The sequence below is a fragment of the Diadema antillarum genome, unplaced genomic scaffold (genome assembly GCF_040938485.1).
Source record: "Diadema antillarum isolate AM-2024a unplaced genomic scaffold, OU_Dant_1.0 seq00000942_RagTag, whole genome shotgun sequence".
NCBI lineage: Eukaryota > Metazoa > Echinodermata > Echinoidea > Diadematoida > Diadematidae > Diadema > Diadema antillarum.
The window spans coordinates 385,586-398,723 of record NW_027271792.1 but is presented as its reverse complement, the minus strand read 5'-3'; the positions used below and the strand labels follow the sequence as shown (position 1 = coordinate 398,723).

General features: G+C 40.7%; 1 protein-coding gene across 1 annotated transcript; it reads right to left on the bottom strand.

Annotated features, from left to right (window-relative positions):
- Window positions 1-7,398: 7,398 nt before the first annotated feature.
- On the bottom strand, window positions 7,399-12,347 carry LOC139741652 (peptidase M20 domain-containing protein 2-like). Its single transcript, XM_071652232.1, has 3 exons — window positions 11,839-12,347; window positions 9,651-9,942; window positions 7,399-8,922 (listed from the first exon to the last, which is right to left on the bottom strand). Exons 1-3 carry the CDS (start codon window positions 12,208-12,210, stop codon window positions 8,369-8,371), a joined length of 1,218 nt encoding a protein of 405 aa, XP_071508333.1. The 5' UTR covers window positions 12,211-12,347; the 3' UTR covers window positions 7,399-8,368.
- Window positions 12,348-13,138: the final 791 nt, after the last annotated feature.

Below are 13,138 nucleotides of genomic sequence, written 5' to 3'. Positions count from 1 at the left end.
TTGTAATGCCCCTCCCCCCCCTTTTACAGAATTCCTGGATACGCCCCTGACCCCTGTCCCGCAGTGCCCCTCCCTCCCCCCCCCCCACACACACACACAAACTGAAAGTTCCACGGCCCCTCAGAATATATGCATGTAATTGCACATACTTTATCCTTGTTTTTCACTTTTCCTACTTTATTTTCTAACTTGTCGGATGACTTTTCTGTGTCATGTCTTTGTACAGTGTATTTTTTACCTGTGTTCTGGTCAAAAGTTCATCGTATTTACGGTGATTTTCTGTTGAGGTTAGTTGAATGACTGCTGTGAGTATTCCAAAGTCAAGTTAAAGGTTGTCAAGTCAAAAAACATGGAAGACATCTCTCATACTTCAATATTGCATTTGGCACAACACTTTGCAGGTTTGACACAGAAATACTCTGGTAGTATCATCACAAAGACTCATTTCATGCTTACACTCACTTTAACTGTGGAAAAAAGGCTTTGATATGTATAGAGAATTCATGTCTTGAAAACATCAATGTTTGTTAATACCTGTATGCTCATGTCTTTCTACACGAATGGGATCACTACCCATTTCTTTCATGTTGGTTTGATTGATAGAGCTTTCTGTAAGGAAGCATTTGAAGATCAGCTCTAGCTACATGTGTATATGTGACTGAAAGGGCAATCCTACCTTTAAGGGGGCATTAAATCCTGTTTTACAGCAGTAAATATATATATATATATATATATATATATATATATATACACTTATTTATGTTAATGCTTTCCTAGTTGTGCAGGTATCTACAGCAGTAAAGTTCATTATCAACAAACCATATTGGCAGACTTACTTCACTGCCAAACCACACTCCAAACACATTCATGAGATTTGCTAAAGCTACACACAATAAACACACACACACACATACACGCACATACTGATGCATCAAAAAACTGCACACAAACACAGATGAGATTAAGAAACAGGGGTGCTAATTTGTAAATCTGTGTTCTACATTATATATCAACAAGTTTTCAGTATATGGACACTTGCAAGTTATAATAGAAAAAGTGTAATGATGCAGATTGACATTATTTTGCAGTAGACTAGTCACTTCAATTATATGTTGTGTGCGTGTGTCTGTCTGTCTGTGTCTGTGTTTGTTTTTTATTTCTGTGTTCTTTATTTTCTTGGGAAAATTTTGCAATGTATAGAACTGTACTATTTACGGCTTTAGGCCGGACATTGATTAATTAAAGACAAAAAGTTATTACTATCATATTTGGCCAAAATTGTAACAAAATCATACTAATCTACTATCCTTTCTAAGTTCATATGAACTAGTTCAGGTTAATGCTTGAATTCTATGTGTCTGTCAAGTAACTTTGAACAATATAAAAGGCAACCTCTTATTAGCCACTCACATTAATTGTGGGGTGCATTTGGTAATGATGATGAAAGAAATTTTTTCTCATTGTTAAAAAAAACAACATCTGATCTAACAATACAGATAAAGCCAATCTATAGTGACCATTTCCAACAGAACAATCATGAAATACTGCATTCACTTTATTTCTTGCTCACATGCTCATTTAAAAGGTTTGTAAAAGGAAATCACAATAAATGACCATTGAGTTGTGCAAAGACAGCCATCATCGTGGTCACACTCTGAGAATAAGATTTTTTATTCATTTTATTTCATTTTTTTTAGATGAAAAGAAAACTGTCACTTCAACACATGACTAAAGCTGGCTCAGGTCCAATCAGGGACTTGTCCACCTGATCTCCCTCCCCAGTCCAATCATATCATTCAGGTAATACAATGTACAGTGTGAAATCTATCAACATGCCTCTATTTCAAATCTGCAGTATGCCCTCAGTGTCAGAGATAAAAGTATAAGTAAAAATTCACCTCTCTCTCTCCCCACCCCCACCCCCCTGTGATTGTCTAATATATTTTTGAAGATATTGAAATAGCAAATTCTCTCCACTGAGGAATTATAAATGACTGAGGGTCATTGAGTTCAGTCCAGGTTGACTATGACTGTCAAATATATTTCAACTTCTTCAGTAGTTATTTTGAAAGAAATTGAATTCCCCCAGCTTAATATGGAGCAAGTTCAGAACTTTATTCAGTAATAGAATGCACTCTTTATTGATACTCTTTGCACATATCAACGCCCTTGCCTTGGTTTCCACTGGATGACCATTAAATGTTCAACCTCTGGTACCTGAACTATTGTGAGATAAAAGTCATCGGCATATAAGAAGGAACACTTTCTACAAGACTAGAACTAACACAACTTATTGTAATCAAATCTACCAGCTTACAAGTGTCAACCATAATGCAGGGTTTGTTGACCTCCACTACACACCGAGGCATGATCACAGCTCTTTCCATTTTTTCTCACCTCAGCGTATTTTCCATTACAAGGGCAGTCAAGTATGAACTGTGCATAATATCCACAAATCAATGCACACAAAAACAAGAGATGGTCGTCATTCAAAATTATGTCTTGCCAAATTTATGAATGTAAATGGTAATTGCATATTTTTATGAGACTAGCAAATCTGGTACTTCACTATGCACACATCATGCATGCAGTGAGTAAACACGAACTCTTCTCAAAACTTCCACACTAAACACAGACAAGAGACCCGCGGGTCTAGCGCTCACCCGAGTATCGCAAGTTCACCTTTCACGCAGTCACTAATCTAAATTATTCACAGCTCTACCAACATTTGACCAGGCATTCTCAAGGAGAAGATGAAAATGTACAATATGGGCCCAAATTTTTCAAGATTCCGTAATTTTGGGGGATAGGGGCCCCCTGGGGCTTCCTGGGTGGGGCATGGTGCCCATTTTAATAAATTGAGATCTTCACCCCCTAGGGATGCTACCTGCCAAGTTTGGTAAAAATCCATCGTGAGGTTTTCAAGCAGAAGATGAAAAATGTACAATTTAGGCCCCTCACCCCTCCCACCTGCCCCCAAGAGGGGCACCCCTGGATCTGCTATGAACAAACTTGCAACTACAGTCAATAATGTACTAACTCATAGTATTATCTAATAGCTCTATCACTTCTGATTCTAGAGAAGATTTTTAAAGATTCTTTAATTTTGGGAGGTTTGGGCCCCTTGGGGCCCTCCAAGTGGGACATGGTGCCCATTTGAACAAAATGAGATCCTATACTCGTAGGGATACTACCTGCCAAGTTTGGTGAAAATCGGTCATGGGGTTCTCAAGAAGAAGATGAAAATGTACAATTTAGGCCCCATTTGGACCCCTCCGCACCCCCTCCTATGGGTCCCAAAGGGGGCACCCCTGATTCCACCATGAACAAACTTGAAACTACAGTCATCAATGTACTAACTCATAGTATTAACTTAGCTCTATCACTTCTGGTTCTAGAGAATAGATTTTTAACAAGGCAATCGCCAAATTGTGTCTCGCCCATTCGCGTACAAGGAATTAATATTTTCTATAACTCCCAGAAGTTAATTGACCTGCTTATGACCTTTGACCTTGTGGTGACCTTCACTACCCTAAGGGACATTTACCATCCAAGTTTGGTCACAAACGGACAAAGGGATCAAAAGTAATGAGCCATAATCGAAACGCGCCATAAAAGCTTAACATTGGGCCCTAAAAATTCGTTGACCCCTTTCTGTGACCTTTGACTTTGTGATGACCTTTAACTCCCCAAGGGACATCTACTGTCCAAGTTTGGTCACAAACGGACATAGGGATCAAAAGTTATGAGCCACAATCAAAACGCGCCCTAAAAACATAACATTGGGCCCTAAAAGTTTGTTGACCCCTGTCTGTGACCTTTGACCTTGTGACGACCTTCACCTCCACAAGGGACATGTTCCATCCAAGTTTGGTCACAAACAGACAAAGGGATCAAAAGTTATGAGCCATAAACGAAATGCACCCTAAAAACTTAACATTGGGCCCTAAAAGTTCGTTGACCCCTGTCTGTAACCTTTGACCTTGTGGTTACCTTCAACTTCCCAAGAGACATCTACCATCACCGAAGTTTGATTGCCATTGTAGCAACATGTGCTGAGTTATGTGTGATAAGAGAGTCTTGCAAGTAAACTTTAACGTATGACCTCAAATGACCTTTGACCTTATCCTGTGACCTCCAACGGCACCATAACATGAAGGTACCCCCAGTGCATCTATGACCCAAGTTAGGTTGTAATCCAAGCAACTTATGTGAAGTTATTTGTCAAAAGAGAGTCTTGCAGGTAAACTTTAACATAGAAAAGAGGGTCTTGCACATACCCTTTAATATATGACTTCAAATGACCTTTGACCTCATCACATGACCTCTGACAACACCACAACATGAAGATACCCCTAGTGCTTCTATCACCCAAGTGTGGCTGCCATTGCTGTAACAGTTGCCAAGTTATGCATCATAAGAGAGTCTTGCAGGTAAACTTTAACATTTGTGACGGACGACGGACGGACGACGGACGACGGACGGACGACGGACGGACGCCATTTGGATCCCTTAGTCTCGCCTTCACCTCCGGTGGGCGAGACAAAAATGTAATCTTGGGGGTTTTTGCCCCCCCCCGGCCCCCTTGGTGGGGCATGGTGCCCAATTTAATAAATTGAAATCCTAACCCCCTAGGGATACTACCTGCCAAGTTTGGTGAAAATCGGTCATAGGATTTTCAAGAGGAAGATGAAAATGTACAATTTAGGCCCAATTAGGACCCCACCCAACCCTCCTCCCCTGGGTCCCAAGGGAAGCACCCCTGATTCCGCCATGAACAAACTTGAAACTACAGTTATCAATGTACTAACTCATAGTATTAACTTAGCTCTATCACTTCTGGTTCTAGAGAAGAAGATTTCTTAAGGATTCCTTAATTTTGGGGCGGTTTGGGCCCCCTGGGGGCCCCCTGGGTGGGGCATGGTGCCCATTTAAACAAGTTGAGATCCTTACCCCCTCGGGATGCTACCTGCCAAGTTTGGTGAAAATCAGTCTTGGGGTTTTCAATGAGAAGATGAAAATGTAAAAAGTTTACGCACGACCGACACCAGACGAAGAACGATTGCAATAGCGTACTTGAGCCTTCGGCTCAGGTGAGCTAACAAGGCAATCGCCAAATTGTGTCTCGCCCATTCACGTACAAGGAATCAATATTTTTTATAACTCCCAGAAGTTAATTGACCTGCTTATGACCTTTGACCTTGTGGTGACCTTCAACACCCTAAGGGACATTTACCATCCAAGTTTGGTCACAAACGGACAAAGGGATCAAAAGTAATGAGCCATAATCGAAACGCGCCATAAAAACTTAACATTGGGCCCTAAAAATTTGTTGACCCCTTTCTGTGACCTTTGACCTTTTGATGACCTTTAACTCCCCAAGGGACATCTACCGTCCAAGTTTGGTCACAAACGGACATAGGGATCAAAAGTTATGAGCCACAATCAAAACGCGCCCTAAAAACATAACATTGGGCCCTAAAAGTTTGTTGACCCCTGTCTGTGACCTTTGACCTTGTGACGACCTTCACCTCCCCAAGGGACATCTTCCATCCAAGTTTGGTCACAAACGGACAAAGGGATCAAAAGTTATGAGCCATAAATGAAATGCGCCCTAAAAACTTAACATTGGGCCCTAAAAGTTCGTTGACCCCTGTCTGTAACCTTTGACCTTGTGGTTACCTTCAACTTCCCAAGAGACATCTACCATCACCGAAGTTTGATTGCCATTGTAGCAACATGTGCTGAGTTACGTGTGATAAGAGAGTCTTGCAAGTAAACTTTAACGTATGACCTCAAATGACCTTTGACCTTATCATGTGACCTCTTACGGCACCATAACATGAAGGTACCCCCAGTGCATCCATCAACCAAGTTTGATTGCCATTGTAGCAACATGTGTCGAGTTACGTGTGATAAGAGAGTCTTGCAAGTAAACTTTAACGTATGACCTCAAATGACCTTTGACCTTATCATGTGACCTCTTACGGCACCATAACATGAAGGTACCCCCAGTGCATCCATCAACCAAGTTTGATTGCCATTGTAGCAACATGTGTCGAGTTACGTGTGATAAGAGAGTCTTGCAAGTAAACTTTAACGTATGACCTCAAATGACCTTTGACCTTATCCTGTGACCTCCAACGGCACCATGACATGAAGGTACCCCCAGTGCATCTATGACCCAAGTTAGGTTGTAATCCAAGCAACTTACACTCGGTGTATGTGAAGTTATTTGTCAAAAGAGAGTCTTGCAGGTAAACTTTAACATAGAAAAGAGAGTCTTGCACATACTCTTTAATATATGACCTCAAATGACCTTTGACATCATCACATGACCTCCGACAACACCATAACATGAAGATACCCCTAGTGCTTCTATCACCCAAGTGTGGCTGCCATTGCTGTAACAGTTGCCAAGTTATGCATCATAAGAGAGTCTTGCAGGTAAACTTTAACATTTGTGACGGACGACGGACGACGGACGGACGCCATTTGGATCCCTTAGTCTCGCCTTCACCTCCGGTGGGCGAGACAAAAATGGATGAAATATACAAAAAAAAAAACCTCCAGCACCCTCCACGTGGCAGGCATGATAGCATACTGGAAATGATACCAGAAGAAGTAAATCAACTGAGAGAATTCCTGTTTGCACAAAATGTCAGAAATACCAAAATGATATCTTCCTAATTAGAGAGGATAAAGAAATGCTAGTAATCTATCAATAAAGACTATAAATATGACAAAGAAATAAGGTGGAAAAGAGAGTTGACTTAGAACTATTCTAGTAACAAAGGATGAATATGGGCAGCATAACATGAATGTCATTACAGTAAATAGTTAATAGTATCACTAAAATGGTAGAAAATCATCTGATTGAGACTATCTACAATGATGTTGATCACATTTGGTATTTCATATGCTTTTCATTCCCTGACTTTGCATGGTCCTCTTGTCTATTGATTTGGTGCTCGAGTGTTTTTGCTAGGTAAAAAAAGAAAATACAGCATTTCCTAGATTTCAGTTCAAGGGAAGATGGTCATTAGTTGATAAGAATACAGGTAATGATGAATAACTCCAAAATATTGTTTGAAAGCAAGAATCACTACAAACATGTAGTGTTTTGTTATCCATGCATTAATGCAGTGACTAAGATATATTTGTCTAGGTTACTGCCCTTTTCAGCTAATTTGCATTACATACATGTGCATATTTGTGTACATCTCCATTTAATTAGTGTGATAATCAGCTGAAAAAATTTACAAATTACACTTTTTAGTGACCTTCCAACTTTTTTTTTCCAAATCATCACCAATCCATGTTCACTACAATGATTTACAGTCACATACAATATCAGTTTAAAGCATTCTATGCAGACTTGATAGCATCACTCCAAGAGGTTTGAATAGCCCCTGCAGCCTGCCACATCAATCATGCTAAAGTATGGCTGCAAAACAGTAAAGGGAGTACTCACAAATATGCATTAGCCTTTAAAGGTCTAACACAATTCCAATTTTGCTCTAAAATGGACACATAAGCATAAGAAATATGTGTGAAATAACATTGTGATAACGCAATTTCAGATGGGTAATGAGAAACATGCAAAATATCAATTTAAAAAGGTACACTGGAAGTACCAGGTACTGCAGTCTCAGAGCAGAGCTGATCGTGGCTGCTACATATTTGTTTTCATAATCAATTATCAATAATCAACAAATATGGCTACAGCAGTATCCGCTGATCTTATGCACTAGACTAGAGTGATCACATGCAGCTTGTTGGGATATACAATTTCTAGCTCACTATGGATCATCACACAATCTTCTACCTACAAATGTACCAGGCAGCGCTACCAGGTAACCAGTACTGAACAGGGAGGGCGCTTTGCGAATAAAAACAGGGTATACTGACTTTTGCTATTTCACGCTTTGAGCTCAAACACTTCAGAAGAACTCATTACCCTGGCAAATCCTGTCAGCCAGACAAATTTTTTGGCAGACCCTTTCAATGTATTACTATTGCAAGCAAATTACGATTGGTGGAAGATGAATGTTGTATCCTTTTGAGAACTGTTTTGCCTTTACATTATCTTCATTTTATATCATTATAAAACTACAGACATACTCCAGTCAATATCCTTGACTTTTCACTGATAATGTATCTCTGAAACCTGGTGGCTCATTATGAAAGCATATCTTTTCCTTTCAAAACACAGTTAGTGATGAAACTTGTTTCAGTATTATCACTGAATTCTGACAGCACACCACCTTACAAAACCTAAAATTCATAAACATTTCCCTTTGCTTCAAAGAACTCAACCTAGGATGAATTCGCCTGCAGTTGTCACTGCCATGAGACACTCCTTCCCTCAATGCCACTGGGTCATGGATGCAGCACAGGAGTCTGCCTCAAACCCATTCTTGATGCTTGTCATGATGGTTGGATCCATGGCAGCCATTATCAAGGTTCGGGCCATTGCCTTGGCAGCAACGAGGGCTCTTTTGTGAGCCTCCTCACTACCAGCAATCTCTGCAAAGGCCTGAGTGTTTGTGGCTACAGCTGCGGGTGCAATGTCAAATGCTGGTGCCAAAGTTGGCACAACGTGAGAAACATTACCGGTGTCAGACGAACCAACAAGAGTGGCGGCCATATCCGTGCTAGAGGTAAACTCCATGCCAAGACCTTCCGCCTGTGTCTGATAGAGAGAAGCCAGCTGAGTGTTGCTGCAGAGATTGGAGTATGGTGTTGGGGTGAAATCAAACTCCAGCTCACAGCCAGTTGCCTTTGCAGCAGCATGGAAGGCAGCATTGGCTCGCTGCTGTAGGTGAGCCATGTCCACATGGTCTCTGGCACGCAGGTAGAAGACCATCTCTGTGTGCTCAGGGATGATGTTGGGCTTCACTCCACCATTTGAGATGACGCCTGTGTATGTGGGTGTGTGTTTGTGATAGGAGGATGGGAAGAAATAATTCAATAACTCTCATCATCAAGCGTCATCACATCTACACATGAGACTGCCACATCTGTGGTAATAGCATATGATGAGAAAACTACACTGTATGAAGAAACTGAGAAACTCCAATCTCACATAAAAGTCTATGAACATTCAGTGATGACTAACGCTGTTTTGTCAGAGGACATCATAATTATTCACACCATTGTCATCATAGCAGACACTGAAGATAGTGATAATATCACAATCAGCTGCAACAATTTTTTAGCATCTTCACTATTCATCCCAACAGTGTATTTTAGGCTAACCTATACAATGCAGAAGCTAGTATAGCAACATCACTGTTCAATTACATACAATCATGAGACATTACAAAAGCTCACAGCTGATGATCGATATGGTTACTTGACTAACCCCTTGAAATTTCTGCCAAGGGGTATGGGGAAAGATAACAAGCTGGTGAATGAAAGATCATGCAGATGAGTGACTTTTTACTGCTTCAGGTCTATTCTTCGATGATGAAATACCTCACCATTGTAAGTTTTACAGCTAAAGTCACAGGGCACATTGTTTGCTTTTTTTTTTTCTTTCATTAAATCTTACAGGGTAGGGAAGAAGACATTCTATACTTAAACAGTTAAAACATTTTACAAATCTTCTTCAATGATGGGGTTTTCATATTCCACTCACTACTGACCATGTATTTGCATAAAAGGCTTCAGCTGTTGCCTCAGAACAGAAATATTATTGTAGCACAGGACAGCTGCATCCAGGGCATTTCGGCCATCCCATGGACACGAGGAGGCGTGTGCAGCTTTCCCTTTGAAGCGAATGGTCAATCGCATGATGGTCAGCATGGTGGGTTTGGCCACATTGACTGTGAAGGGGTTGAAGGATGCTGCTAAGTCTACATCTTTGAACAGCCCGCTGTGGATGGCTTCAATTTTCTTCCCATTTCCTTCTGAGTCTGGCGTGCCAAGTACAGTGACCTGTGAAATACAATTTAAATGGACATTGTCATGTTGCTCTTCACTGCAAACTTGATGCAATGATGTTTGTTTGTTTTTTAATCAGTAAACTCATTAAATCATGAGGGGGACAAAATGTCTCTTCTGCTAATTTCTATAAAGATGCAATAACCCTCTTGGCTCTAATAGTATACCAGTAATTGTTGTTCACATCCAAGCAAAATAAACATTAGTAACAGCACAAAATGCAGAGAATAAAGAAAAAGATCAACAAAAGCATACCCTGTATTCTCAGTAAGACAAGAATTGCTATGCCTTCAGTGTATATACTGCCATACGTGTAGTTTCCATGACATTTCTAATCCTCTCTGATATTGCTATTTCTGCTCACAGCCATACTCTGCACTACTGTATAAGCTATTATTTTTGTGAGGGTTTAATTTTCGCGAATTTTGGGAATCACAGTTGGATCACGAATTTAACAACACGCAAAAATGTCACCATGTGCTATGGTATAATGCATTTAAGATAGCGTTGGTGTCAATTCGTGAAAACAACATCATCTTGTGAAAATATCTGTGACCTCCTAATTCACGAAAATATCTGTATGTGAAAATAACAGCTTATGAAGTATCCAAGTGCCTTGGTAGGAATATTGTAGTACATGTATTGTGAATGAGGCTCTGCACTCTAACAGAGACCCTGGATTTAGATCCTGCCCTTTCTTGCCTACATCCTTGGACAAAACATATCACTATGCTTGTATGTCCATCTTAACCATCATAATAATCTCAAGGTCACATTTCTCATTCTGTGGGAGTTGGATCTCCAGGCTGCCTGGTGTGTGATATCTGACAGTACACAATGGTTGTAGGTGTAGTAGTAATAAATGGTAAAAGTCAGTTTCTGATTCCCTTTGTCAATGTATCTGGTTGGGAAAAAAAATCTGACATGTTTTGTCACATACCAAAAGCACTTTGGGGATTTTATCAGAGCATATTAACAAACAACTGCCATTAATACTTAATATCAGTTTACAGGCAAACATGACCTCATGTTCAACATACCCAAGACAACCATTGATGCATTCGAGTACTCATTCTTTCCAAGGACAATTTGGATCTGGAACCGCCTACCTAGTCAAGTTGTACATGCCACCACCTTAACAACATTTCAAAGAGAAGCTGCTCTCCCATGTATTACAACCTTGCAGCCTTCTTCTGGATCACTCATCCTTTAAGGAGGATGCATTCAGCGAATCAGATTTTACTCGCACAGTGCACACTTTTATTGTAAATAGAGATCATCACCATGGCACCTCCCAATAGCACACATGTGTAGTTTCATCCCAGTATAGCTTAGGTAACTAGGAGCTGCGAGAGGGATTACAGTATCAAGTATCAAGTATGTATCGCCATCTGTCGAACAAGAGATTACCGACTTATGCCAGCCATGCATGTGATTCAGTGGAGCATTTTGAAGCATAGTCTACACAGAAGTAATAATTAAAACAAATAGACAGTAGATCAGAATTACCGACTTAGGCCAACCATGCATGTGAAACCACCACACATAAAAAAGTTGCATGAAGTGTGACTCTTTCATCTTGACTCAAAACAAATTATTTGAATTATAGACAGAATTTTTTCTTTTTCATCATGGAGTGGACATGTGTGTGTAACAAAAAAAAAAAACAAAAAAAAAACAGATGTGAGATGGATGAGAAGTGAAGAGGAGGCCTCATGAGCACTGTGGGGAGGGAGGTGCTCATGAGCATGAGGGGGAGAGTGCCTTGTGAGACAGAACCCCCTCATGAGCAGATTTCCCGGACTAATAAAGTCCCTCTCTGATCTGTTTGGGTGAACTTGTCTCTACTGAGTGATGTCATGCTGTGTATTAAGCCATGACCATGCTCACCTTCCCAATTCCTTTCTTTTTCTCAATAACTGCCTTCAAAGCGAGTGCTGTTGCTACGCAAGATTCTGTGATGAGATTACGACCCGAGGCATGTCCAAGCTCAGGAAGCGCATCATATTCGGCCAACAGGCAAAGGTGCACCCCCTCTCCCCCAGATGATGGGTTGGAGTACGATGCCCTGAATCCAGTCGAACCCAGAAATTGTTCCTCTACTGTAAATCCTCTTTCTCGCATAAAATTGCACAGAAGCTTGTGGGCATGAAACTCTTGGAGACCAAGTTCAGGATTTCGCCAAATTTCATGGCCAAGTTCCCACAAATGTGTGGCTTCGGTGTTGATGGTCTGAGAACTTGCCGACAGTAGTTCCTCCATCTTGTCGTTCACTTCGTCCAATCTTGAAGTGATAGGTAGAAACCTAGTCTAGTGTTTACTGAGCTGAGAAACTTTTACCTATATTTCCTCCACTCCAGTGCTATAAACGTTAGTAATCTTGCGCTTGTTCATGCTCCTCACACCCAGATCATGCAGGCCAGGCACACCACAGCTACAGTCCGGTAAATTACAGGTACGGCGGCGGTACAATGACAATGCAATCAATGGTTATGGGAATGAGGGTGCGATGCTTGGAATTTTTACTCGGACAACTTGAACTTTAAAACCAAATGGTAGTCCTGACGAAATGTGAGAAGCTGCCTGCACCGTCTGGTTGGTCAGTGGCTAGGGAACGTGTTGAATTCCCTTGCCTTCAAATCAACTCGATTTTACAACTCATGATCACAAACGATGCACAATGAAGAAGACGAAGGTCAATGAGCACTCAATCAACACATGTTGCATTGCACACGAACGTCAACACACGCGCGCATCATGCACTGATCTCTCGCATCATGTCGGTCGACCGTGAGTCTGTTACACTTGACGTAGCTGGCGCACTTATATACAGTATTATGCACCTGTACACACTACTAGTACTAGTACTCTAAATTTTGATGTTTATGGGTAAGTTCATGGGGGTAAGAAGAGCAAAGCAAGAAGTTAGTATAAACAATGACCCACCCCTAGTATAATAATGATTGCTTACTAATAATAATCGTTACTAAAGTTTGCGGCTAATCAACAGTATGCGATGGTTACATATAGTTGGCCTTTATAGCTAGGAGGCTTTCAAAAGTTTCACCAGAGAACCTTGAAATATGAATGAAATACTTGAAAAATAATATTTTCACCCACCACCAGATGTAGGGATGGTGCCTCCAAATCATAAGTAGTGTCCATCATAAATATTGCTAAGCAGACATTT